The following is a 27,918-nucleotide window of genomic DNA, read 5'->3' as shown; positions in this document are numbered from 1 at the left end:
AAATATATTAAAGAAAACTTTAATACACACTGAAAATCCAATACTTCAGTTCACGATGACTCATGAATCTACCAATCAGTATATAAAACTTACATACAAAAATCCTACAAACCTTCCCCTGTGTCCTACGGCGTCCTTGTGTAATAATGTAATGTCATTGACTGTACTTGCGCGATAGAGATCAGTCTCCCCCTCCACAACAATTTTTTTCAATCTCTCTTTCGACCTAGTTCAAAAGTTCCTGTATAGCAATTCTCTGCAAGCCATACATGATTTATTCTTTGATTATATGTACAACAACCGGAGCACCTCTCAACAATCCCTACAGACTTCTTCAGTCACTTTGCTTCCAAGCCAATATTAATCATCCTTTCAGTGGCAATCGCATCCAAGCCAAATGATGCATAAGGCCCTGTCCCCCTCAACAGGGGAGTGTTGAACCACCCGTAAGAAAAGACGGTAGGTTAGGCTAAGTGAGAGAGGTGATGTAAAGTAGAAGACAAAAGCAATGCATTTGGCATGGGAGGAAATGGATATAAAAGGTGAAGTGAGGAAAGAGACAGTGCATGAGAAGATGGGGAAACAGAAAAGGTACAGCAACCATAACGAATGAAATAAGCGAAAGAAAGGGAGGGGGGTGGGAGAATTTGAGAGAGACAGAAGTGAGATTTGCATGGCTGGTTGAGCAGCTGCCATTTTACTCCTATAACAGGGAGGAAGGAGTGACGCCAGCAAGCTGCGTTGTCCACAAGTGACTGCCTGCCATGAATGTGGTAGAATAAATGAGATTCCCAGGCAGGGTGGAAGTTGCACTGTGAGGCCTTAGATAATGATGCAGAGCAAACAGCAAAAGAAATCCAGGAGCATAAAAGAATAATTACCCATATCGAACAGCAAACCTTTCTGTCATTCTCTTAAATTTAACAAAGAAGAAAGGTGTGGCGCAAAAATAAATACAGCACTGTTCAATCCAAAAGTCCCCAAATTTTATTCGATTAGATGCAACAAAAGAGCCTTTCAAAGTACAATTTACTTATTCATTGAGGAAACCCGACACGGCCGTGTATATTGTACTTTAGATGCAACAAAAGAGCTTTTCAATCGAATAAAATTTGGGGACATGGATTGAACAGTGCTTTATTCATTTCTTCTTTGTTAAATTTAATTACAGGTGTGTGCTGCTTACTCCACATTTTTTTTTGCTTTGCTTTTGCCCATGCTCTTAAATTTTACAGAGAGAATTCATTTGCACCAGTTCAATTCCAAAAGGACTGCAAACTGTTTCCCTCCCTGCAAAACAAATTTCGCACGTCACCTCCTTTTAATTATTGCCATGGATGGAAAGAAGAACATATTGTGAGTTATTAGTAAGAAGACTTCTCCAATAGGTTTTAGGCATGCCCATCCTACGTGCTACATGGATGGTGGTTGTTTTTATTAAGTACTTAAAAAAAAAAAAAAAAAAAAGCTTGTTCAATATATAATTATGGCCAAACTATTGCCATCAAAACACTGCAATGCTATTTGCTCTGTTGGTTAAACTGAGATTAACGAGACTAGTAGTCGTCGTAGTTGACGCCTGCTCCATGCCTGAAAGTGTTCGGATAGCGGGGACCGATCGGCGCATCCTCATCGTAGTGATGCTGATGGTAGCCACCGTAATAGTCACTGCCGCCACGGCCCTGGTTCATCCAGTAGGAGACATCAGCCTCAAATTTCTGCAAAAAAAAAAAAAGTGGAAAAGCTGCCGGTTGGCCAAGCTGATGGTACGCTGCAAATTGCATGACCCTAGGAAATACTTTCAGGAGATGTAAGTACGGCCGTTTTTGAGTGGGAAAACAGGAGTTTGTTTTCTGCTGTTAAGAGGATTAAAAGTTGTCTGCAGGTTTGTGTATACGAATAGCTACATCTATCTCGTGCATATTTCATATCCTAAAAATAAGACCTGCCCATGGCACACAAGCACCAGTTTGATCTATCCCTGCACTGTTTCAATATGTTCACCGTTGTCTATTGCACATCTTATAAAAAAAAACCCTAATAGATTTGTAAGGCAAGACTTCCCTTTCCTAAGCCATGTTGACTCTTCCCCGTTAAGCCATGTCTGTCTATATGGCCAGTAATTTTCTCTTTAAGAGCAGCTCCTGTCATTTTACCTGGCCTGGATGTCAGGCTCACTGGTCTATAACTTCCGGATTGCTCCAAAGCCCTTTAGAAAAATCAGCATTTCCCTGGCCATCCTCCGGGCGTCCGGTACTATGGCTGTTCCAAAGGATAACTTTGCAATTGTGTTTACTTCAGGACTCTGGGGAGGATCCCATCTGATCCTGATTTGTCGCTGTTACATCCTCCATAATCAGAGATTTATTGTAGTAGATCAGAATCACCAACACCACCAAAAGGAATGTTTCTGGCAGGGGTATATGTTCCCGAAATCCTCCTCGGTAATGTTTTTATTAGTTTTTTCCCTTCTCAAATTCTCTCTTGGCCTGTCTTACTGCTGTTTCACATCTAACTTGCCAGCTCTTGCCTTGTTTCCTCATTTGGATCTGCTCTCAGCTCTTTGAAAGATGCCCTTTTGGCTTTCACATCACCATTTAAACCATGCTGGCAGTTGTTTGGTCTTCCTTCAACTTTTTTTTTTTTTTAATGTATGGGATACATTTTTTTTATCTGGGCTTCCAAGATGGGATATTTACACAATGTCCATGCCTCATTCAAAATTTTAACCTTTGCAGCTGCTCTCTTCAGGTTTTTTTTCCCTAAATGTCCTCATTCTGTCATAGTCCCCCCTTTATAAAATTATATGCTACTGTAGTAGTTTTGCTTAATGTCCTCCCTGCAGTGATGAAGTAACATCTGATTGCATTATGATTGCTATTGCTTGACAGGCCCCATCTTCTTGCACGAGATCATGCATGCCACTGAGGATTAGAGCTAAAGCAGCAGCTCCATGAAGCAGTCATTTATGACATCTCAAAGCTTCACCTCTCCAGAATGTCCTGCTGAGGCACTACTGGGATAACTGAAATCTCCCATTAGCATTGTGTTGCCAAATGTATGTGCCTTTCTAATTTCTGGTAGAGGTTCAGTCTGTTTCTTCACTTGGCCGGTAGAATATAGCACTTGCTACCCATCACACGTGGAATTGCTATCCTTAAGGATTTCACGGTGCATTTTTTTGTCCTGCAGGGTGTTGATCCTATTTGACTCTATGCCATCCTTAACCTATAGTGCCCACCTCACTACTAATGTGATCTGCTCTGTCATGTAAATATAATTTACATCCTGGTTGTCTGTGTGTCCCATTGGTTATCCTACTTCCACCATGTTTCTGAAATGCTTATCTCCTCTGTACCTCATAATGCCATGTATTTTCCAAATTTACTATTCAGACTTCTGGCATTTGAACACAGACTGTTTTAAAAGTAAGATTTTATTTGTATTCATAACCTGCTTATTGGCAGAAATACAGGCCATTTAAAGTCTCTTATATCGGTGTGCTCTTTATTTTCATCCATCTGGGCTACTCCGTCTCAACCAAACCCTCTCGAATGGAACAGTCTTAACTTCTCTGTTCTGCAAGCATTTTTGGAAGATACTTCCCTTCAGACCCATGCACTGCTGAGCATCGGTTGGCTTTTTAAACATGACCTAGTTTTAAAAACTGCTCTCTCCCCTTTTTAAAATGTTACCCTTTGGAATAGGCTTCCCCTTACCAGGAACGTTCCCCAGTTCTAACAAAGCTAAAGCTCTCGTCCTCTACGCCACTGGCTTATCCACGCACGGAGAATCTAAACACCCGTAAACACTATGCTCGAGACACTGTTTTAATTACTGAATAAGTCTAAAGTGAGATTTCTGAAGGAACACCGATTGACGTTGACATCTTGTGTTAGATCCATGAAACAGAAACGTTCTATCTCTCCTTATACCTTCCAGCGTATGCAAAGTGCAGAGAAATTGTTCTGTACTGTAATTTACATTTCTGTGGCACAGCTGGGAAAGAAATGGCTACTTACGGTTTCATCAAAGCCCAGATACAGGAATTGCTGGTACCACTGCTGCACGTCGGGCTGAGCCCTATCCCACAGCTGACGCTTCAGACGTTCTGGTCTACTCAAAAACGCTTTGGCTTTGTCTTCTGCGGCTGACACTTCAGTCTTGGCTAAAGCTGGAACTGAAACAATCCCATGATCGCCAGAAGTCCACTTACTTTATACAGAAATGCAACAATCTTATAACAAACGGAAAAAGAACAAAATATAGGCACAGTCAGTTTCCAAGCCTGTTTGTGGGATCCCACAGTCAATTGAGTTCTCAGGATTATGTCTCCAGTGTATGGAAATGTATTTTATACATATTGTGAGTATCCTGAAAAACCAGCTGGCTGATCTGATGTCAAGGACAGATGTGGGAACCTTTGGATCACGGTAAGCCACCTTCACTTGCTGAATCACCTTCCACGCCTCACCGCATCATGTTGAGAATGGAAAAAACTCTCCACTTTTTTTTGTTTGATCCTGTAGCTTCCTCCTGCTTATTTGCACTTTCAGCTCCATCACAATTAGGGCCGGGATTTGGCACCTTTACTCACAACTATCTGGGGATTTTATCCTCTTATTTTATATCCCCTCCCAAGTTTTAGTCCATTCACTGTAGCCAGGGCTGGGGTTCCTGCCACGACGTAGAGGCTAGTGGAGCAACAGATACACCTCCATGAGCTGTCTGTGTACACCAACATAGGTTTGAATCATGTTCTGGGAGCGTTAGGATTGGGTTACACAGGGGACGCAGGTGATGCACATCCATGAATGTGGCCACCTAGCTATCATCCTTAAGCAACAATCTGCACTCTTCCTTGTCCCCAGAGGTTGTTGATGCAGACTCAGCAGCATCCCCAGCCGACCTGAAGGCCTTTTACATGTTCATGCAGTGTGTAGAAATAACTTGAAGAGGTCTGAGAGGGCTAACCATCATTAGAAGTTAAAAATAAATTAAATTACATTTTTCACTTATTATTGCCGTTAACTCTCTCAAACCTCTTTGAGATCTCCCTCACAGCACTTACTAAATGAGCCAGTGGGCCACCCTCAACTCTGTCCACTTAATCTTGTGTTGATGTCTCTAATGGATAAAATTAACAGCATTGTGCTATGCATAATTTTTTTTTTTTGTTAGTTATTAGGGTTTAGGTCTTTAGTCTTGTGCCTTATAACATGCTTGTATGCTATTTCCCTAGCAGTGCCTGGAGATCAGCACATGGGGCAGAATATGTAAGTGTCAAAAGGTAATAGGGTATGGTGTTAAGGATTTGTGACTTACATCTTTTTCCTCAAGATAATTAACAATGCAAAAGCTGGATTAGTAACTTGGCCCATAATTAAAGAGCTGGATTTCAAAAATATATACAACACTATCAGTTCAAAATGTTGTTGAATAAATTTTTCACTTTCATAGTTCTTACTGAGCAATTCACCTGAATACCCCCTAGAAACAAATTACCTCACATGGAGCACGTTCCGATTGGTTCAAGCAATCTATGTGATGTCATTTGTGATGATATAAATCAGTACAGAAGAGAATACATGGGAATAACTAGGAAAAATGAAAGTAGACAAGGTCATATGGTCAGAAAAGGTATATCCTAGGACAGGGGGTGCTCAAACCGGTCTTATGGGCCCCCGCCCCAGCTAGTTGGGTTTTCAAGATATCCCTAATGAATATGCATGAGATGTATTTGCATGCACTACCTCCTGCGTATGCACCCAGTCTGCCACATCTGATATAGTACTTTAACAGATGGCTGAAGTTGGTCCTGACTATAAAGTAACTTGCATAGGAATAAGTTAACAAACAAACCAAAATCGTAACCCCTCAGGGATATACCTGTTTCTACTCCTTTAAACCACAAATACATTTTTAAAGTGGAAAGGTGGTAGTTTCAAATCATTAGCCCTTTTACAAACCTGCCATTCCGGCAGGTTCACATCTAATCATTAACTTATCACCTTCCACCGTTTAAAGTGAACCAAAAAATCCCCGGTAATAAATCTTTTATTCTTTTTTCATTTATTATATCCTTAATCCTTTATTTAAAAATTCCTTGTAAAAGTCCAGCTTGTTTCAAACCCCACTAATGCTTTGTCTCATGTAACGCCAAATGAATCACTCATTTAATATAAGTACTTAACTTTAGTGTTTGTTTAAAGTTGAACCGTCTTTGAATCGCCCATAAAGCTTAAAGCACCCCCCAACACAGCCGTGTTTCGAAAATCATCTTTCCTTCATCAGGGGAACAATTGATCAAACTTTGCTCTCGGTTTTATCCGACAGCCCGATTCGTTGAGTGTGGGTATAAATCTCCTTATACCACCAACGGTATTTATCTTGAACATCATACTTCAGACTGAACCAATGAGGTGGAAGCATTACCCCCTCGTCAATGAAGACCAATCTAGTTCTTCATTCAAACCTTGAGGCATCAGCGTATCCATTTGGTAAATCCAAAATTGTTCCCTATAATTTAGTTTAGCGCATAATCATCTCCTCTAATCATGTCTTGCACTTGATCAATTATAGTCCATTTTAATGACTTAAATTCATGTCCATTGTCAATGCAATGTTGAACTATGGGAGCTGACAGGTTTTGAGTCTGCAAACAGGATCTATGTTCTAATAGACGTACCCTAATGAACAGACTTGTACACCCCAAATACAGTTTAGGAAGGGGCAAACTAATATATACACCCCATTTTTGGATGTACAATCAGTCTGAAATCTATGGCATATCAAGCATCCTGTCATTGGCTCTGTCTATTCGGACCCTTCTATGGTCTGCTGGCGTCGGCAATGCATGCCTGTGTCCATTTGACCCAAAACTACTGGATCCAAATGTGTGTGCTCACAATCTGGTCCCGAATGTTCGGTCCTCTGGCTGTAGCCATTAAAGGGGGGCTCATTGAAGATATTATAAAGAACCAAAATGTGCCAATGTTTTCTTATTGACAATGTAAGCAATGCAGTCGCTGTGGTATGCTGTAATACACACAGCAATCTTCCTTGGTCTTTCTTATGTTGATATTATTATCTTATGATCTTATGTATGATCTTATGATTATCTTATCTTATGATCTTATGTATATTATACAGGAACCTCCGGTATATAAATCCTTAAATAAATAAATAAATATTGTAATAACTGATCGCGGTCTGCAAACTTAGCCCTCTTGTATGCCCTCATGATAGCTGCTCTCGGGTAACTGCGGGATTTGAACCAATCGAATAACACTTGAGCTTGCGATTCAAATGCTTCCAATGTTGAGCAAATCAGTCTGATTCTAAAACATTGGCTAACTGGTAAACCATTCTTAAAAGACGTCGGATGATGGCTATGATATCTCAGCAAATTATTGCGGTCAGTCGGTTTGCGGTGCACCGTTGTGTGCAATTTGTTATAAATTTGCACTTGTACATCCAAATAAGCTATCATTGTTGGATCAAACTGACATGTGAATTGTAAATGGGGATTTAAGGAGTTTACCCAATTCATAAAAGACTAACTTGTTTTGGTTTGTTTGATTACAGTGGTAATCCCACAAGTGGAGATTGATGATATAGGAATAAGTTAAAGCATTGGGTGGATCTATATCCCTTGTTTTTTTGGTCACCGTATTTTTTGTTCTCTCATTTGGAAGCCTGACACAGCCCCTCTATTGGGTGAAACTTGGCCTGAGTTGGGCATAATTTAAGGGCAATTTTTAACCTTTTCATCAATTGATTGATTATTTAATAAAGGAGTCTTTACAACTAAGGAGATCAGTCTTTTTCCATTAAAGCCATAGGGATGCTGGGCTGCATAAAAATGAATAACAGGAAAAAAGAGGTGATAATGCCCTTGTATACCTCACCTGGAGTACTGTGTTCAGTGTGGAGACTGTATCTCAAAAAGGATAAAGACAAAATGGAAGCGATCCTGAAAAAGGTGACCAAAATGTGGGACCTGTACTGGAAGCCCTATGAGGAGAGGCTGAATGACCTAAATATGTATACCTGAGAGGAGAGAACGAATAGGGGATTTCAACCTTCAGATATCTGAATGGTTTTAATGATGCACATCAAAATTTTTTCCGTTCAAAAAAAAAACCCCCAAAAAAACTGTAGAACTAGGGGTAACAATATGAAACTCCAAGGGAGACGACTGAACTAATATCAGAAAATATTTCTTCACAGAGAGAGTGGTGGATGCCTGGAATGCCCTCCCGGAAGAGGTGATGAAGATGAGTGATGGAATTCAAAAGTGATGGGTTGATAAAACAAGGAGGAAGGCGATCTAGGAAAACCGTTTGGGCAACACAAACAATAGATGCCAAGTAATGTCCATTGAACTTCTTTATTAGGAGACTGATAAAACAAGATTGAAATGCCCGACTCAAGCCGAGTTTCGCCCTCTCAGAGGCTGTTCAAGAAATATCTTATTTGCATGTGGAGATTATCTTGCGCCAATTAAGTTTTCAAAAAAGCTGTGCATTGAAACTGTATAATGCCAGTGTATCTGGTCTTCTGTGCAGCGATAATATATTTGTTAAAGTGATTTACAATGCGCTGTAAACCGCGCCGAGTCTACTGTCATACAAAGTTGTGGGCGTATGAATTAAAACAAAGTGACGTCCGGCGCGCATTGTCTCCTCACTGGAATACAAAAGGGCATGGGATAAGCACCACAGATCTTTAGAGGCTAGAAGCTGGAAATGAAAAAAATAGGGCAACTTGTATTAACTTTACGTGCAAAAAAACAAAAGAGCACAGTTAACCCACAAAAATGAGAAATCCAAAAAAGAAAAAGGGGAAGCCAATTAAACAATAATAAAAATTGCTCACTTTTATGTCTTTTAAATTTTTTCTATTCTTTAAAGTTTGTTTCTATGTATGTATAAATATTTAAGTAAACTGCATCAGCAAGCCAGTCAGCGTCTCTCCTGACACCAGGAGAGCGCTCTGTCTTCTCAATCACTTGCAGTTACTTTAGAAATTAAATTGTCAGGAGAGACGCTGACTGGCTTGCTGATGCAGTTTACTTAAATATTTATATATACATAGAAACAAACTTTAAAAAAATAGTAAAAATTTAAAAAAGATAAGTGAGCAATTTTTTGATTATTGCATAATTGGTTTCTCCTTTTCTTTTTTGGATTTAACTTTACGTGCAACATTTCTGCTTGGGGCTAACCTGCACAGACCAGCAGTTACTATCACAAGCACTTTGCTGGGCAGTCAGAAGGGATCATTTGATCTGTTTCTGCTAACATTTACTATGTTACTATATTATGGACCCAGTAGCAAGTATTTCAAGAGAGCAACTTTAATAACTTAAAATAAGTTTGTAGGGTAGTTTTGAATATCCAAGTTATGTGTATTTTTTTAAAATACTGCACATCATACAGGTGGTGGTTGTTTCTCCATCGACAAGCAGGGACAAATTAGCCATGGCACGCGAGTGACATCATCCAATGGCGCCGAACAGACCCATCTCTCTAGTTCAATAGAGTTTTACTACTGAGCATGCATGGGAGTTTCCCTGCGCGCACGCACTGCCTCGTGAGCCCCTCAGTCTCTCTTTGTCCATACTACCACTTGGACATGTACTCTCTCTCTCATTGAAAATTTTTTTCCATTGGACTGTGGAATTCTCTCATGGTTTATCTGCCTCAGCAGCCCCTCAACAGCATTTTTCAGTGCTATCTTAAAAAAAAAACAAAAATTGGACGTCAAAGATAATGCCTGGAAAAAGGGACATTCTTAGTGGCTTCAGAGATTGTGTGTGACTGGATAATATCGATCACTAATGGCCACGTGGTCTGCAGCAAATGCCTGGGCCCAGATCATGATTCTGCGACCTGCTATGATTGCAGGCAGAAGTCTCCTAGGGCACAAATGGAACCGGGCATTCAAAATAGCCGAGGTCCGCAGGCCAGCAAGAGGCTGTCGCTGATCCTCTCGCCAGATCGGAGCTTCCTTGGGCTCAGTCACGCAGGGACTCCTCATCTATGGCTTCTCCAGCCCATGGTGCTGGGTTCCAGATCCACCGTGGCCCCCAAGTCAAGCAAGGCACGGGAACCGGTCTTTTGCGTTCCACATCACATTTCCAAGCCTCATCCCCCCCCCCCCCCCTTTCAAGAGGATTAGAAGTGACTAATGAAGCGTCATTCGGCATCGCTGAAGCAGCCAGTGTTGACACTGTTGATGTATTTGGCTCCACGGATACTCAAAGCTTCGGATGAGTCTCTATCGGGATGGAACGACTTGCTTTTGCTCTTAAGAATAATTTGGAGAGATACAGCAAGGCATGGGAGTGTTTGTTACTGGACATGGAAATGCTTGATCTATTTTCTACTTCATTTTTTGATGTTTATGCTGTTTTCTACCTTATTATGGTCTATTTGACTTTATGTATGCTTATAGCTTTTTACATCACCTGGTCAAAATGTTATGAGCATTAATAGGTGACTTTAAATAAAGAGAGATATTTAAAAAAAAAAAAAAGTCTTCATCGGGATAAAGATTCTCATCTGATATTCCCCTGGAGTTGGAGGGATCAGGAGGCGAAGCTTTCCAGGTTCCCTCTTACTTCTTGGCATGGAAAACAAAACACCTTTAATCCCCATCTTATCTATTCTTCAGGATCCTAAATCTGCTAGGCCTTTGGATCAGGAAATAGTCATCAGGGCCAGTGCTAACATTTGTTGCCCTGTGTGGAGTTTTTTGGTTTTTGTTTTTTTTTTTTACACACAATTTTGTTTTCCCCAATAACCAACACACTATAGAAACTCAGTATCACGCGCTATCCCCCTTTTGCCACTGAAAAAAAAAGCCCTGCTCCCTCCGGTAATCTAAACTGTCAAAACTGACACGCTCCTGCAAACCTATTTTACCCCATTCACGGGTCCAGAATTTCTAAATTGTGTAGGAATTAGCCCGAGGTGCTCCTTCCCCCACCTTCTGGTACATAAACTTGGTGCTGGCTGGACCCTGTAGCTGGCACCTGTTTGTTGCACAGAAAAAAAACGTGCACTGCTTGTGGTGCCACCCAGAAAACCCTGCCAAAAAAAAAAAAAAAAAAGCAATGTGGAACCCATATGAGGTATGAGACCTATTGTACCGCGTGATAGGTGTGGGTTGGGCTCTTGGATAACTTTAAACTGAATGATAGCAATACATTGAACTTCCCATACCAAAATAGTACAAACTGCAAGCACTCAAACAGGAACAACCCTATCTACAAAAAAGGCAAATATTACACTAGGCCCTAATACACCTCGTAATAGGAAAGCAGATCAGACCAGTCTGCTCTATGTTCAAATATTTTTTTATATTAAGTTTTAACATATTATACAACAATAACCCACTGATGCACATGAAGATGGTGAACTCTGCTCATTCTCGTGCTAACAAAAGACACAATGAGAAAAAATAAACTATCTGCAATTATAACAATAACTCCTTGGCAGCTCCCATTCTCTCACACACATACACAGGCAGGATTCCATTCACACACACACATCCATCTTCCCTAGACAGGCACACATTCGTACCCCCATACACACACCCATCCCATTCTCTCTCTCATTCCTTCCAGGCAAGCTCCCATTCACAACCAACCCACTCACCCATCCTAGGGAGGTTCCCATTTCACATTCACTCATCTTTGGCAGACTCCCATTCACTCAAAACTCACAACTAACCTCTTTGCAGGCAGGATCTACTGGTCTCTTATTCCTCTTTTGCTGCTGCCTCCACCCAGTGCCTTGCTCCTTGGGGAAGGACAAGATTCCTTGCAGTGCCATAGAAGTCCTTCCTGTGGCGGCTCCTCATGTCCTGGCTGGCCCCTTGGTACTCAGCACTGGCAGTGTTAGCAATTCCTGTATGTTCATCTCGCGATGCAAGAGATGAGCATACAGGAAGTGTTAGCATGAGTGTTTTATCACGGCGCTGGCCGTCACATGAGAAGGAGCCACAAAATGAGCTCCCTCTTCTTCAGCCAGAGTGTGGTCCTCTCTTTTCTTCTGTCACCGGTGGGATGGGGTCTACCGGTGGCCACATGGGCCTCTTGCTGCTCCCTTTGGTGGGCCTCGTCTGCCACCCTCCTGGGTGTGGCACAATTGCACAGTTTTGATAGCGCTGGGCCTGGCAGTCATGTACCTGGCCACCAGAAGCCACAGATCCTCTGTTCAGTGGAACCTCTGGTCTCCCTGTGGGCCTCACATGAAGAGACTGCTTGGAGTCCAGTGCAAGCATCTCAGGAGAATGATCTTATTCTGGTCTCCAAGGAGGATATCTCTTCTCCAACTCCAGCACAGAGGACACAGCTTTCTGTGGACCAGGTATCTGAACTGGTGAAGAATTTCTTTACCTCTTTGGCCAATGACCAGAAGGGCACCCTTCAACTATTCCTGTCAAAGGTGTCATATTTTATTTTTGTGCAAGGGGGTGTCCAGCCTCTTTCACACCATCGGATGTCCTATCAATAACCCTGGTGGTGGAAATATGCCCACCCCACTCAGGCAAGCCTTCCCCCTCCGTGGAGGAGTCCATGACCAACCTGGAATCTCCCTGAAAGTTGGTCCCCTCTGAGACAATGGAAGTTGTCTCCCCAATCGCCATTCTTTTCATTGGGGTCCTGAGGTGGTATTCCCCCAGCCTATAATTCGAAGGAAGGGTCTGCAGGAATCCCATCCATCCCCTTAGCTGACCTACTGCAGATTTTTCCTACTCCAAATTCTTCAATAAGTTGGAACATTGGAGTTAATGTCCAGCAGGATAGGGATCTGTGTTCTCAGATCTTTGGCCTTTTTCAGATCCTGGAGACCCTGTCTGAACTAGAGGCCATTGGATGCACCAAATCCTCTAGGACCTACAGATAGGAATGTGGGATAATCCAACGTCATGTCCGCCAGTTGCCAGAAAGATAGACCTCAAATATAGAGTGCAACAAGTTCCTGGGTTCGGGATGGTTCAGTTATCCCATCAATCCATGCTAGTGGAGTCAGCCCTGAAGCAGGCTAAGGAATCCTGAATTTTCTCCAACATTTCCCTGGTCAAGGACTCCAGGCTATTGGATATTTCAAAGAAAATGGCTTCCAAAGTTCAATGCTCAAAGCATGCATTACAGCCAATCAACTTTACATTATCCAGTACTTTCATGACTGCACTGATAAGTTAAAACCCTTAGCAGAATCCTTGGAAAGGAAGCATGCCCTTTTGGAGGCAGATGAGTGTGAACACCAGCAGATCATTGGCAGCAGCCATTAGAGCTACCACATGGTTGGGCTCAGAGCTAGCAGCCATTAGAGCATAAGAGTCAGCATCACTGAAGTTTCTTACATGGAAAGTGTTTCTCATGGCTGTCATTTCGGCTTGGAGAATCTGTGAACTTCAGGCTTTGGTCTTGTACAACAGAGTGGTGCTCCACATCCATCCAAAATCGAATTCCAAAGTGGTTTCTGCTTTTGATTTAGATGAAACTATTGTTTTGCCCATCTTTATTTTTTTCAAAAGCTTCATGCACATAAGGGAGAGAAGGCCCTGCACACTCTGGACTGTAAAAGGGCCCTGGCTTATTAATTGAAAGGAAAGCAACCTCACAATCAGGCTTCTCGGCTCTTTTTTTTCCTATCATTCTAACAGAATGGGTGTAGCAGTTGCCAAACAAACATTATTTCCAACTGGCTAGCAGACCGTATCGTGTGTTATGTGCTTGCTGACCTCCAGATTATAGACGGTCAAGACTCAAGTCAGAGCCACTGCTTCTACTTCAGTTGTTTTGATTGAAGACATCTGCAAAGCTGCAACTTGTTTGTCCGTTCACACCTTCATGTCCCACTATCGTCTGGACAATCTTTTGAGAAATGACCGTAATTTTGGACAAGCAGTTCCGTGTAGCCTGTTCACCCAGCAATCCACTCTGCATGGGGAGGAGCTGGATTGTTTTATTCAGTAAGTGCTCTGCTTGCGACTTTCCACACGTTGTGCCTAATTCAGCCCTGTTTGTCAACGGAGAAAGTGAATTTGCTTATTAGCAGGGTTCTCCGTAGACAGCAGGATGAATAAGCCATGCTTAATACCCGCCCGCCTCCCTGGAGAGTCGACTACTTAGTTAAAGCTAAGCTCTACAAAATGTCTGCGGGGCTCGTGAGGCAGCGTGCACTTAGGGACTCCGGCACATCCTCAGTAATAAACTTTTATGATATGCAAACTTGCTTTTTTTGACCGACAAGCTTTGTGTTACAATTTGGGGTGTGTCTATAAATCTTTCAAAGGGGAGAATATGGTTTTAGACGTATGAGAGCTTGCAAAGCATGAGAGGACTATTTCTCCTTCTGCAGTGGCGCTTCTGTACCTCTGCTGATTTTAGCAGGAGGCTCATGAACAGTAAGGTCGGAGATCGTCCTGGAGAAATTTCTCCCAAAATAACATAAAACAAATAGTTTGGTGGGGGGGGGGGGGGGGAATTCTTATTTACCTCTGAGACCAGTGTTTTCTGACAAGTGTGCCTTCGGACCTGATCAAGGTATTGCCACGAAAAGGTTACCACTGCTGATGCTCAGATCCAGGCCTGTACTTGGGCTCTGCTCTTAGCACCTCACAGCAGTAAGAGAGAGGGATGTGCAATCGTTTTCCCTCATTAGGCAATGTCAAAGAAATTCATTTTTGCGCACTATTCATTCATTAGTGCGCACTAACCCGAAAATCGGGGCCCCCGCAACGAAGCCCGACATGAAATGTTTGCCCGAAGCACATCTCTAAGAGATACCAGTGGTATAAATGCATGCTGCTTCTTCCTAGCCTACACCATGAGCCCCTTTAGTGTGCAAATTAACATTGGTGTGTCCTGCTTTGTGCTGCACACACATTGCACATAGCCCTTCCCCCTCCTAAGCCACTTCAGCCTTTGTCTTATCCCCAGATTGAATGAGAGAGAGTGAGTGTGCATTAAGCATCAAATATGACTTACTCCAAGTGTTAGGAGCAGCAGGAGTGAATGAGCTCTGGCAGCCACATGCAAAAGTCAAGGTAACTAACAGAGCCAGCTGCACGCATCATACCCACCACCTGCACTTTCATATAGAGGGAACTGGACCATTATGATGGGTTCCTGTGCTCTCTGCCTCATCTCCATTTGTTTTAAAACTGGAACGAGAGACTGATGGGACTCTTATTTTGGCTGAGTCCTCTATGTACATACTGCTTGCTTCGTAGAGGTTGGTGTGCATTATATTTTTGTTAATGTAGATGTGCCCTGGACGTGAAGAGTTTGAGAAACACTGCCTTAGGCGAATGCTCATTTTGATGCTATGCACCATTTGGGGAAGAATTCAGCCTTAGGCTGAAATAGTGATTTCAAAAAGTTTGGACAGCTGATTCAGTGACCTGGCAGCAGCTCTCTGTCCTGCAGAAGATCCAGATTTGAATGCCACATCGCCCCAGTAGGGACTATAACTGCTCTCTACAGAGGTGACTTCTGTATACAAGGGGTTCAGCCTTGGGAAAGGCTCCCGTTCCAGCCTGCAGGCAGCAAAGGTGCCTGAATATCTTGGGGCAGTTGTCATGGGAAGGGAGAGAAATCATGGATAATTAAGAAGAAAAAAATTATCAAAATCCTTTGCAAATTCAAAAGTGCAACAAATATAGAACATTATTAAATGAGCCATATAGTTTCTTACCATCTTGTTTTTGAAGCATCATCCTGAGTTTATTTCCTTGTGATCCAGCTAGATAAAACAAAAAAAAAAAACAGCTATAACTACAAGCATGGTGTACAATACTGCAGTATTAAAAGGGTAGAGGAGTTGACATGCTAAGAGAGATTACTGACTGATTCAGGTCTCAAGTCCTACAAATCATTTTGGGACTTTGTGGGTTCAGCTGTATACTGAATATTGTGAATACAGAGACAAGTTGTCCTTATTCTTGCATTCCTTACAAATTTTGCTCCCTATGGGGCTGATATACAGCAAAACAGGTGCAAATTATGAGCGCGGGTTTTGATCACTGAGCGTGGCTGAAGATGCTGCTTCTATGAGATGTAAAAAAAACAAATTATGCAAATGATTTGCACGCAGAAATCCATGCACATATCTAAGCACAGTAAGGGCCTACGCACAAAGTGGCTGCATCCATGCTCAAAATCCGTGCCGATAATCCGTGCAGAAAAGCAAGCGAGCAAAACAGGTCTTCCTATTAAGTGAAAAGTATGAGCCTGGAAAGAATTTTTAATATTTCAAAGATGGCAAATATTCTCATGGATGCTAATTCACACTGGCATAGCAGTGAGAGAGGTGCTCAGCTGGTTACCAATCTGAATGCTCGGGTGACAACACAAGGCACTCAGCCGGGAGCGAATATGGATGCTCTGGCGGCCAGAAAGGAGCCTAGTAAATGTTGCCACTCGGGCGCTGAGCTAGGCACTCAGCTGGTTGCAAATCTGGCTGCTCCAACGCCAAGAAAAGCACCTACCTAAGCTGACCGCTCAGTTGCCCAGAAAAGGGCCTGGCTAAGCTGGCCACTAGGACGCTGAGATTAGGCGCTCAGCTAGGTAGTTTTCAGGACGATCGCACACAGACCATGGTGGTAAAAAACCCGCCCTAGTATTAACGTGGCTCCCTGCATTGCCTATGGATTGGCTAACTGCCTCCTTTGCACGCCGTTAGCATGCATTCACACAGGAAAAACCGCGGGTCTGTAAGCGCGTTCGTACACGCATTTTCCCCCCACGCACAAAACCCTTATTACATCCCCGTTACGGAGCTTTGTGCGGGAAGACGCACGTACGGGCGCACACAAACCCCCCGACAGCTAAAGCACACCTTATTACGTCGGCTCCAATGGGTGCACAGAGAGATACTTGAGGCCCGCAAAAATGGATCTCAAGTTTAGAAAACACATTTGAGATTGTACCATGGTAACCGCAGCCTCTGCTGTCACCACCTGTCACAAAACCAAACGGCACCAATCCAAGATTCTCAACTTTAGTTTCTTAAATAAATCCAGAGAAATAAGGTATCGCCTACAACATATCTGTTGGCCTTATTTTGACTAATTTAATACATTTGTGATTAGTTTTCAGGAACTATACTCCCTTCATCAGATCCGTGCAGAATAAGCCATGGATGGTGAGAAGTGTAAATACAGGTAAACAAAAAAACATAAGATCATTATTGGGAAAGGTAATGCATTTCTTGATTAATCACATTAAATATATGTGTATTGTAGGCTGGTTTACAATAGATGTGGGTTTTTTCAAAGCTGTATGAGTAAAAGGATTGGAGGTGGAGTCATGATGTGTTTTCAGAGGGTTAAGAAAAGTTAAGGAGGCAAACAGCAGAGTTCGCAGCTACAGGACTGTCTGATAATGGATGAGGAAACCAATGTCCTTATTAAGTCCCCAGCAGGCCGACACAGTAAAGTGCACTCAGCTGAGTGCACGGTTTTACCCGCTGTTGGACGCACATATTGGATGCATGTCCACTATCCCTTACACAATAAGGGGTTTAGCGCGTCCAAAACCCCCTAAAACTAATAGTGCTCACCACAGGCATTAATTTCTGAGCAGCCTGAAAAAGTGTACAAAATCCTGCTTTTCTGTACATCCTCTGACTTAATATCATGGCGATATTAAGTCGGAGGAACCAAAAGGTTAAAAAGAAAATTTAAAAAAAAAAAAAAAAATGCCAGTGGATCAGGTTAGGTAAACGGACGGTACAATTTTACAAGGGTCCATTTTTCTAACCCATGGCTGTGCACAGGTTAGGAAAAGAGTTGCAGGTAAAATTGAGCGTCCATTTTTTCCAAACCCGCTGAATGCGTGCACTAGGAGCGCACTATTGTCCCTAGCCCCTCCTTTTTAGCGTGACCCCTCATTTAAATAATGCATTGCGCCAGGAGAGGTGGCTGGGCGTGCGTTAGGGAAGCAGGTGCTCCACACTGAGCACCCGTTTTCCCTGTGCACTTTTCTGTATCGGCCTGTTGGTGCTTTTTTTCAAAGTGTTGTTCCTTGGTGTTTTTCTTTTAAAAAAAAAAACAAAAACCTTTTTCTGTCTTTGTGCACATTATCTCATGAACCAGCAACCAAATTTTCAGGATAGGTAGATCTATATAAAAGCTAAAAACCAGAATAACATTTTTCCAGAAAATCTAGGGACCTAACAAAATTAGGAAAAAGCATTCAAAATTAAAATAAGTAAAGAACTGTAAAGCAGTTTTTAAGGCATGCTTCTTTTTTTTTTTTTTACTCTCATAACCCTGAGATTTCTTGGGAACTCATTTTATCCATCTGCCTGTGCAAACTCAGGGGGTCATTTTCAAAGGAGTTACGCATGTAAATGTGACATACTATCGTAGCAATTTTCAAAAGCTATTTACTCGAGTAAAGTGCACTTGAGTAAATCCTATGGACAATTCAATGGCATATATTGTAGCAATTTTGAAAAGCCCACTTGAGTAAAGTGTATTTACTCGAGCAAAAACCAGTTTTGCTCGAGTAAATGCTTTTTAAAATCTACCCCACAGTGTCCACATAGTGTCAGACATATCTATTGTAATAGGATACTGCCAGCTTTTGACTAGTCCTGGTACTGCAGCCAATAAAGTTTACTGGGAAAACATTATTGAAGATTTATATGGATCTACCTTTCCTAAAAATGTGGGTTTTGCAGATTGATTCAAGAGAAAGTGTACACACGAACCACAAATTAGTTCAAAGACTGCATTGGTATTGCTGTTAGCAAAGTTTCAACTTGTACTAATTCACCCTCTATGGGCATAGGTTACCATCTGCTCCATATGTATGTGGAGAGCCTAAAGGATTAATAAAGAGGAGCGAGAGCTTTTTTTTTTCCTCCATGAAAAGAATCCCACCCAGGGTCTGAAAGTCAAGTGTGGGATGGAATTCCTAGCCGGAGCAGCCCCTGAAGATATAAATTAGCTATGTGCCCTGAAAGGAGTATTTACTTAAAAAAAAAAAAAAAAAAAAGTTACACACATCTACCAAGAGCCTTTTCAGTTCCAAGGAAATTGATCCTGTTAGCCAAATGGCAGTCTTCAGTCTGAGAACTTGTACGCTCATCTACCCTGAATGGCAGAAAACCAAAAGTATAAGACAACGCAATCTGACTTGGGGCGAGTTGACAGCCAGGGTTTAAAAAAGGATTGGATAAGTTCTTGGAGGAGAAGTCCATTACCTGCTATTAAGTTCACTTAGAGAATAGCCACTGCCATTAGCAATGGTTACATGGAATAGACTTAGTGTTTGGGTACTTGCCAGGTTCTTATGGCCTGGATTGGCCACTGTTGGAAACAGGATGCTGGGCTTGATGGACTCTTGGTCTGACCCAGTATGGCATTTTCTTATGTTCTTATGCTGCAGGGGCAGGAAGAGTGCAGGCAAGCTACAGTAGAGAAGTGCAATTCCCCCCCCCCCCCCCACCCCCTCCAAAATTCTTTTTTTTTGGAGGGGCGTTCATTTCATGTTTGTTTCTGTTCTTTTCCTAAATCAACCCCCCCCCCCCCCCAAACAAACAAAAAACCCACACAAAGTGGGCACTCTGTGCCCCCCCCTTCTTCCCACCGACCTAAAAAATCTGCCAGGGACACCTCAGCCCCCATTTACCACTTCCGTGGGGGGGGTCCTGGATTAATAAAGGGGGCATCAAGAATGCCCATTCACCCCCATTGCTACGTCAGCATCTCTTTGAAAACCCAGTGCCATGAAATGAAATAGGAAACATCAGTGACGTCTTGTTTCAACGAATACAGAAGCCCAAGGCTACAGTCAGGAGAGGAAGAGGAAAGCCAGGAGGAAGTGCCCGGGTAGTGGTGGTGAGGTGGCTGGGAAGTCGGGGGGACCCTCGGGGAGGGCGGGTTTGCTAAGAATGGATAGGAATGGTAAAGGGAGGAGGCTGCTGCAGGTTGCGGGGGAAGAAGGGACTGGCGGCAAGCAAGAGCTTTATATGAGGCAGCAATGCTGGGGTGGTGGCCACTCCCTGAGTGAATACACACAACAAGAGAAATGTATGTGGGTCAGTGTATGTGTGTGTGTATATATATCTATATATCTTTCTCTATATATATATCTCTATCTATATATATCTATCTCTCTATACATATCAGAAAGAGAGACAGCATGTGTGTTTCAAGATGCATGTCAGAGAGAGAGAGAATGCGTGTGCGTGTGTGTTAGTGTCACTGTTACTGGCTCACACAGTAGGATCCTCCATCAGAGAGCATGTGTAAGACAGCGTTTGTGCCAATAACATTTCCCCAGTCTGAAAATCCGCTTGTGTCTAAGAGAGTTTGTGTCCGAGAGAGTCATGTCAGTGAGTGTGTGAGAGAGAGAGCATGTCAGTGTGTGTATCGGTGTCTGAGAGAGAATGTTTGCCCTTTCAGGTAGTACTAGGAGAGGGTCACTCCATGAAGCTAATAGCTACCACATTTAAAACAAATCAGAGAAAGTATTTTTCACTCGGTACACAATTAAACTAAGGAATTTGTCGGAGGATGTGAGGAAAGTTTTTGTAGCTTGTTTTAAAAAGGGTTTAGACAAGTTCCTGAAGGAAAAGTCCATAAACCATTATTAGCCAGGTAGACCTGAGAAAACCACTGCCCATCCTTGATAATGAGCAAAAAGGGACTGGATTTATTTTTTGGGAGCCTGTTAGGTACATGTCACCTGACTTGGCCACCGTCAGAGACAGGATGCTGAGCTTAGGCATTTCTCATACCTTTCTGCCTGAGCCATTGGCTGGCAGTTTGGTTGCCTTGTTGCATGTCAATTGATTCAAGAGCTGATTCCTCTGTACTCAGGCAGGCCAATCTTCACAAATGCATTGTGCATCTCTACCAGTAGATGGAGACAGAGTAAAAGATGATATCACAGACACATAACTTTGCCCCATCAGCAGTATTCTCTATCTCCAGCAGATGGTGGACATGATTTCCCTTCTGGGGATTGCTTGTGGTAAAAAAAAAAAAAAAAAAAAAATGAGAAGAGGAGAAATGTGTGTATCTGAGCACAGTCATATCTTCAGGTCCTAGAGTCGAGGGTGGCTACTTTGGACATTATTCCCTGTGTGAGGGTGCTCCTGCGGCCCCTTCAATGCACGCTGCTTTCCTAATGGCATCCGCAGTCACGGGAGTGGATGGTGTGAATCCACTTGCCTCTGGCAGTGCGTATTCAGTTGCACTGGTAGCTACGGGCGGATCTTCTCAGGAAAAGGATTTCCCTGGAGGCACCGGGCTGGTTGGTTCTCATGACAGATGTGAGCCTTCTGAGTTGTGGGGCTCATGGCAGGTATTGGAAGCGCGTACAGTTCCACCGACACGTTGGTTTGCCAAGCGGCTGGAACCTCATGCGTTCATGGTACTGTCAAACAATATTTCACATCTGGATGCATCATAGCCTCCTCAAACACTGGACAGTCACATTCAGAAGTTAGTTGCTCAGGTTCAGGCCCTGAGGAGAACTATTAGTCAGGTGCAGCATCGATAGTGGCCTACTTCAATCATCAAGGTGGAACTTGAAGCTTTTCAGCTTATGGTAGCATGCTGGGGTAATCCACTTCTGGTTTTGCAGGCATTCTCCGCCAATGCAGAGCTGCCGCATTTCTTCAGTTGAAGTCCAAGTGCACCAGGATATAGATGCTCTTGTTCAGATGTGGCCGCGGGACAGGATGGTATATGCCTTCCCACCATGACCACTGATAGGCGGGATTGTTCAGAAGGTTGCAAGCCAGACCGAAACCGTTTAATTCTGATGGCTCTGCATTGACTCCAGAGACCGTTCTACACAGGCTACCAGCGGGCAGCCTCTACAGCTGCTGCTCAGGATGGATCAGTTGCATCGGGGACCCTATCCACAGGCTAATCTGGGTTGCTTTTGTCATAAGGTTTGGCCCTCGAAAGGGTTCGGCTGTTGAAGCGTGGTTATCTTTTAGCAGTGATTTCCACTTTGCTCCAGGCCAGAGAGGTTTTTTTCCTATGTCTCTGGCCTTTGTTACTGTGGGAAAGGCTTGGTGTGAGAGCAAGGTTCTCAGCCTCTCAAGGGGAAATTCCTTTAATTTTGGAATTTCTGCCAAAATGTTTGCTTAAAGGCTTGTTCCTTGCTACCCTGAAGGTTCAAGTAGCAACTCTCGCTTGTTATAGGGGTGAATCAATGGCAGGCTATTGTCTTCTCATCCAGATGTGTTCTGGTTCTTGAATGGTTCCCACCTTTCGTCCACTGCGTGATCTTTCCTTGCAGCCACTTACCTTAAAGGCAGGTTTTTTTCTATTGGCAATCTGTTCAGTGTGTCGGATTTCCGAGCTGCACAATCTTCTTGTTGTTGGCCGTTTCAGTGTGATATTTCCTTTCTTTTGCCGATAGTAATTTCGGGAGTTGCAGTCGGACCACTTCCTTTTCCTGCCCACGCGGGACAGGGATAGTGCTGTGCATGAGTATAGTCTTTTGTGGGTGTTGGATGTCAAGCAGCATCTGATGAAGTACTTAATGATTTCTAAATCTTTCAGGAAGTAGGATCGGCTATTTGTGATCCATGGTGGAGGTAAACAAGAGGAATCAGCAATGCAGGCACCTATAGCCCATTGGAAAAATGTCAACACTGCCGCCGGTGTGGTTGCTGAGATTCCTTTCTCTAAGCGACTTAAGAGTGCATTCCACTAGAGCTCGGGCAGTATCATGGGCGGAGCCTTAGTTGTCATCTCCGGCTGAGTTTTCCTGAGCAAGCGATGTGGTCTTCCTTGCATACCTTCCCAAGCATGACCGCTTGGATGTTCAGGCTCCAAAGAGAACAGCCTATGGTAACTGGACTGCAGGCAGCCTCCTGCCCTATTCGAGAGTAGCTTTGGTACATCCCACTTGTGGGGATTGGCCTGCCTGAATGCAGAGGAAGGAGAAATTACTATTTACCTGATAATTTATTTTCCTCTAATGAAGGCAGGCCAATCCATGACCTGCCCTCGGTTGCCAATGGTTTCCTTTGATTCGCCCTTTAGGTGCAGATGTTGCAGAGTATTTCTGCTATTCGTTGGAGGACTGGTGTCTTAACTAGTCTCTCGGTCTACTAAATGTTAATTATTTTCTCTGAGCTCAGTGTTCCCTATTGGTCGAAAGCATGAGTGGTTGATTGTTTATAGTCATGTTCAATTATTACCAGTTTGGCCAGTTTGGCTTTGCCAGAGAATATTGGTGGGCTGATGGGGCAAGGCTTTATGTCCATGACGTCAACTTTTACTCCGTCTATATCTGCTGGTAGAGGTGCACAATCACTTGTAGGGATTGTCCCGCCTTCATTAGAGGAAAGGAAATTATCAGGTAAATAGTAATTTCTTCTTGGCTGGCAAGAGATTAACACCAGGCTAAGAATCCAAGATATACCATACTTGGGGGTGTGGCCCAACCAATTGCATGGACTGAAGAGGGACTGCAGCTCACTTTGCTCATCCCTGGTCCACTTGATTATGTAGGAAAAATGTGAAATTTGTACTGGAGATTTTTTTTTTGGCTCACTTCTACCAATATAGGCAAATGCACTCCTTGTCACATAGTCATAGAAAGCACTGGGGGGAGTCTGACAAATACACTGTGGGCCAGTTTTGAAAATATCCCCTGGGCTGCTATGTTCCTGCCATCCTCCACTACTAATAATCTACTATGTTGTAAAAGCCTAAACAGCATTAACCAAGACATTTTGATAAAGGAAGAGGATTGGGGTCTGTGGTAATGATTGTTCCCCAAAGTCCGCTCCCCAGGCAACTTACTCCTCCCCCCCTCCCCCCATACATATTTAAAACAATTACATTCTCCTGCAAACCTCCTTTCCCTATTGCTATTTAAAATTTCTTAATGGATGACTTAAAAAAACCCCAGAATCAGTATGCACAACCTCTGTTAGCAATCCCAGCATGAAGCAAGCATCTGAAAAATTTACTTTTGAGACTTTTACTTATTTTTTTTAAGGTAATTGAATTATGAATGCTTAGGAAGCTGCGTGAATGTGCATCTTAAGGTTTGATTCCCCGAAGACTGGAGTTTCCTGCTCATGTCAATGTGAACAACCCTGGGAGACAGAGCCCATATGGTTTAGCTTAGGCTGGGCAGGCTGTGATTGAGAAGTCAAAGGGAATTTTATTTATTTATTTTTTTTCCAGAGAGCTGGAGGAACAGCAGCATCTCATAACATCTCCTTGAGGTGGAAATGCAAAATCCCGTTCTGAAGAAGAAAACAGCCAAAGATCAGGTACTTCCTGAGCAACAGAGCAATCGGGGGAAACCATCCGCATGGGAGTGAGAAGTTAATTGTAAGAAAAGGGTATCTAAACTTTGTGGGGCAGCGAGATTATCCAGGAGAGAAAAGGATTAAATTGGAGGTCTTTTTTTTTTTTTTTTTACTGCTGTGGAAATCCCATTTTGTGGAAGAAAACTACTGAAGGTGTAATGCTTGCAGTTGCATGCAAACTCTACTGATCTTACGTGTGGATTAAAGTCAGGCACTTCTTAATTTTGTTTTAGGAGCAAAGGCAAACTGAAGAAAGGCTCTTCTTGCTTACCTGAGTAGAACGTATTATATTTAGATACACCGCAACTCTGGAAAAAGTGCTGGAAGTGAATTATTGTTTGGACCCTATGAATTTATTGTAAAATAAAACTAAATTTGGAATGCACTACCAGTGTGGCCTGCAGACTTGTTTTGACAGCAGCAACAGAAAGAGGAGGACTGTGTAATTTAAACTTTTAGCCACCTGTGTTTCAACATCTGTTAGACTGGCTCAAATTAAACCCCCAGAGTCATTCTCAGACTTTGCTGGGAGCCGGGCTACATGCAGGTCACCCTATCTCCAATATATGTATGTTTGCTTGTTTTTTTTCTCTGAACTATTGTAGTTTGTGCAATTTAGAACCTTTAAAGATGCTAACAGTAAATTATCTGAAACTGAACTCCAGATGCAGAACGTTTTCTAGGTAACATTTTTACAGTTCTAGAATGGTCTTAAAGACAGGATCATTTACAATTGGCATAAAATTCCTGTTTCGTTCAGCTTGGCCAGATATTGAGGCTGAACAGTCCTATGGCGGAGCTGGGTGTGCCTCAGTAATAGCTAAAATGTGCAAAAGAGGTCTGCATGCAGCCTGATAACGATTCATGGTGCATTTATATGCTGAAGCCCCAACTGGACTGAGGAACACTAAGCAATGGCAGTCACTTATTTGAGGTACCTAAAATTTTTATTTAGATATTTTCAACAGAGCTATCATGACAAAGGCCTGCTACATAAGAAGCATCACAACGTAGATTATATAGAAAACAGGGTAGGATATAGGATATCTGCAACCTGGAAGAACTGTAATACAAAAAGTCTCTTTTCAAACCAGATGGCATTAAAGCACAAGGGGGCGGATGTAATAAGACTCGCACTGAAATCCGTGCTTTCTGCACGTGGGGCAAAAAACATCAGAGGTGCGGGATGTAATAACGGCCACGTATGCTAATTAGATACATGTATAAAATCCCATGCCCACCAAACCTGGGGGCGGTAAAGCGCACTCATGGCCCCATGCAGTAAATGGCTCAGACACACATCGGCATGTGAACATCTGGGATTGATTCTCCGGGCAAGAGCCTTTCTTTTCTTGCAAGGGAAACAAACGAAACAAAGCCCTTGCTCGACCTCTTCCCTGCCATTGAGAAGGGTAACAGCATTGTCTTTATTAAAATAAGGTGGGTACAGCCCTATCTAACCCCTTCATGATCGGCCAAAGCAAGAAAGGCAGATCCCCGATTTCTGCCTCAGTGAGAAGCTGCCTCCTCTCTTCCACTTCCCTCTGCGGCTTGGCTGACTCGCAAAAGCACAAAAAAAAACACAAAACCCCAGCCTTCACACCAGCACTTTCACTTAACTCCTCCCCTGCCCTGACCCAGGCGCTAAAAAAAAACCACATTAAAAAACCCACACCACCCCAACCTGCCAGCATTGACCATGCTGAGAATCTCCTCCTTTGCATGTGCTGGCACAGAACAAGCCGCGGGTTAGTAAGCAGATTTATACCCGCGGTTTTCCAGTGCACACACTGGGGCAGGTTTTCAAAGGGGTACGCGCGTACCCCCTGAAAACCTGCCCCAAGCTACCCCCTGTGCCCGCCGAGCAAGCCCCAGGACGCAAGTTAAGTCCTGGGACTTTCCACGGGGGGGGGGGGGGGGGGGGCGTGTTGTGGCGGTGCCTCATCAGGGGGGGGGGCTGTGGGTGTGGTTCCAGACCAGGACATGGCACGCCGGCAGCCGACCTGCGCAAGCTATGCCTGCTTTGGGCAGGCGTAACTTTTGGAATAAAGGTGGTGGGGGGCGGGGGGGAATTAGTTAGGGCAGGGGGGTGGGTTAGGGAGGCAGAGGGAACGGAGGCAGTCTGCCGATTTTGCGCAGCCTTGCGTGCGCCGACCCGGGATTTTAAAAGATACGCGCGTATCTATTAAAATCCGGCGTACTTTTGTTTGCGCGGGTGTTGTTTTTTTTTTTTAAATCTGTCCCACTCTGTATTACATTGCCGTCCGGTTTGCATGGAAACGTGCAGACAATACACCCTGAAAGGTGGGGCATTACGGCTGCCTATTACATCCCCCCCCCCCCCCCTCCCCTCCCCAATGAGTTGGAAACTTCTCAGCATGGTCCTATTGCAAGGGAAACAAAGGAAAGATAAAGCCCTTACTCGACCTCTTCCCCGCCATTGGGGAGGGGCAACACTATTGTCTTTATTAAAATAAAATACTTATTTAAATGGCACCTAACTGAAGCCTGGTTTAGTAACTTAGTTCAAAACTTTTCCTCCTATGTTACTGTCCGTCCATGAGGTCATAAGCTTTAACAGGGCTTCTTCAAACATCGACTGCCACCACCACCACACAGTGCGACCCGCGCGCTGGCCTGTCCCGTCCCCCCACTAGCTTAGTTTTAAAACTGCAGCGCTAACAAATCCGTCGGAGCAAGGAAAGCGAGGAGGGAGAAGGTGGTTGCCCTGTAAGAGGTTTATGGAAAGCAAAATACAAATCGACGACTTCAGCCGCCTCACAAGCAGCTGGTGCGCGCGCGGGCTGAAAAGAGGTAATTTGTGCGCGAGCGCGCGCTCACCTGGAGCGAGGCAGACGAGCAGGAGGGTCGCGAGGGCTGCCAGGGCGAGTCGGCCGCACGCGCTCCGGCGCCAGACCATGGTGGGGGCTTGCTCGAGCGCCTCGGTCTGATCAGTGCAGCCGGGCCGGCAGCTGGGGGAGGCGGGCAGGAAACCGCGCGCGACGCAAAGCGCCCATTCATTTGTTGCCGGTCAGCTTGGACAAAGAGGGCGTTTCAGGTCCTTCCAAAGCAAAGCAGTGGCAGCAGCTAAGAAGTTAGATGTGTGAAAAGCCTTTGTTCTGGCTCAGAGGAAGGGATGCCAAAGTCCTGATCGTGGCAGTTTTACGACAAAGTTAATTAGAACTTTCATTGCTTCACCGCTTTTACATTTTTACTGCACCGCCTAGGTTCCAGTTGTCTTTAATATTTCTTCAAACTATCAAATTGATTTCGTCTTTTCCTCCTAGTACTAGCCTCCTTTTTCTTTGTCCGGATATCTCTCTCCTGGTTGTATACACATTGGGGGTAATTTTCAAAGGAGTTACGTGCATAAATGTAGCTACTATTGTAGCAATTTTCAAAAGCCATTTACTCATGTAAAGTGCACTTACACAAGTAAATCCTATGGACAATTCAATGGCATATATTATAGCAATTTTCAAAAGCCCACTTACTCGAGTAAAGTGCATTTACTCCAGTAAAACCCTGTTTTACTGGAGTAAATGCTTTTTAAAATCAGGCCCCTTTTGTTTTTATTGAAACCGTGCACCTC

At 43.5% G+C, this 27,918-nt stretch overlaps 1 protein-coding gene across 1 annotated transcript; it reads right to left on the bottom strand.

Annotated features, from left to right (window-relative positions):
• Positions 1-3: 3 nt before the first annotated feature.
• ECRG4 (ECRG4 augurin precursor) lies at positions 4-27,403 on the bottom strand. Its single transcript, XM_029604866.1, has 4 exons — positions 27,168-27,403; positions 15,720-15,767; positions 4,023-4,180; positions 4-1,718 (listed from the first exon to the last, which is right to left on the bottom strand). Exons 1-4 carry the CDS (start codon positions 27,244-27,246, stop codon positions 1,557-1,559), a joined length of 447 nt encoding a protein of 148 aa, XP_029460726.1. The 5' UTR covers positions 27,247-27,403; the 3' UTR covers positions 4-1,556.
• Between the last annotated feature and the right edge of the window lie 515 nt (positions 27,404-27,918).

This window comes from Rhinatrema bivittatum, chromosome 5 (assembly GCF_901001135.1).
Source record: "Rhinatrema bivittatum chromosome 5, aRhiBiv1.1, whole genome shotgun sequence".
Classification (NCBI taxonomy): Eukaryota; Metazoa; Chordata; class Amphibia; order Gymnophiona; family Rhinatrematidae; genus Rhinatrema; species Rhinatrema bivittatum.
The sequence above is the reverse complement of the archived record's forward strand: the minus strand, read 5'-3'. Positions and strand labels throughout refer to the sequence as shown.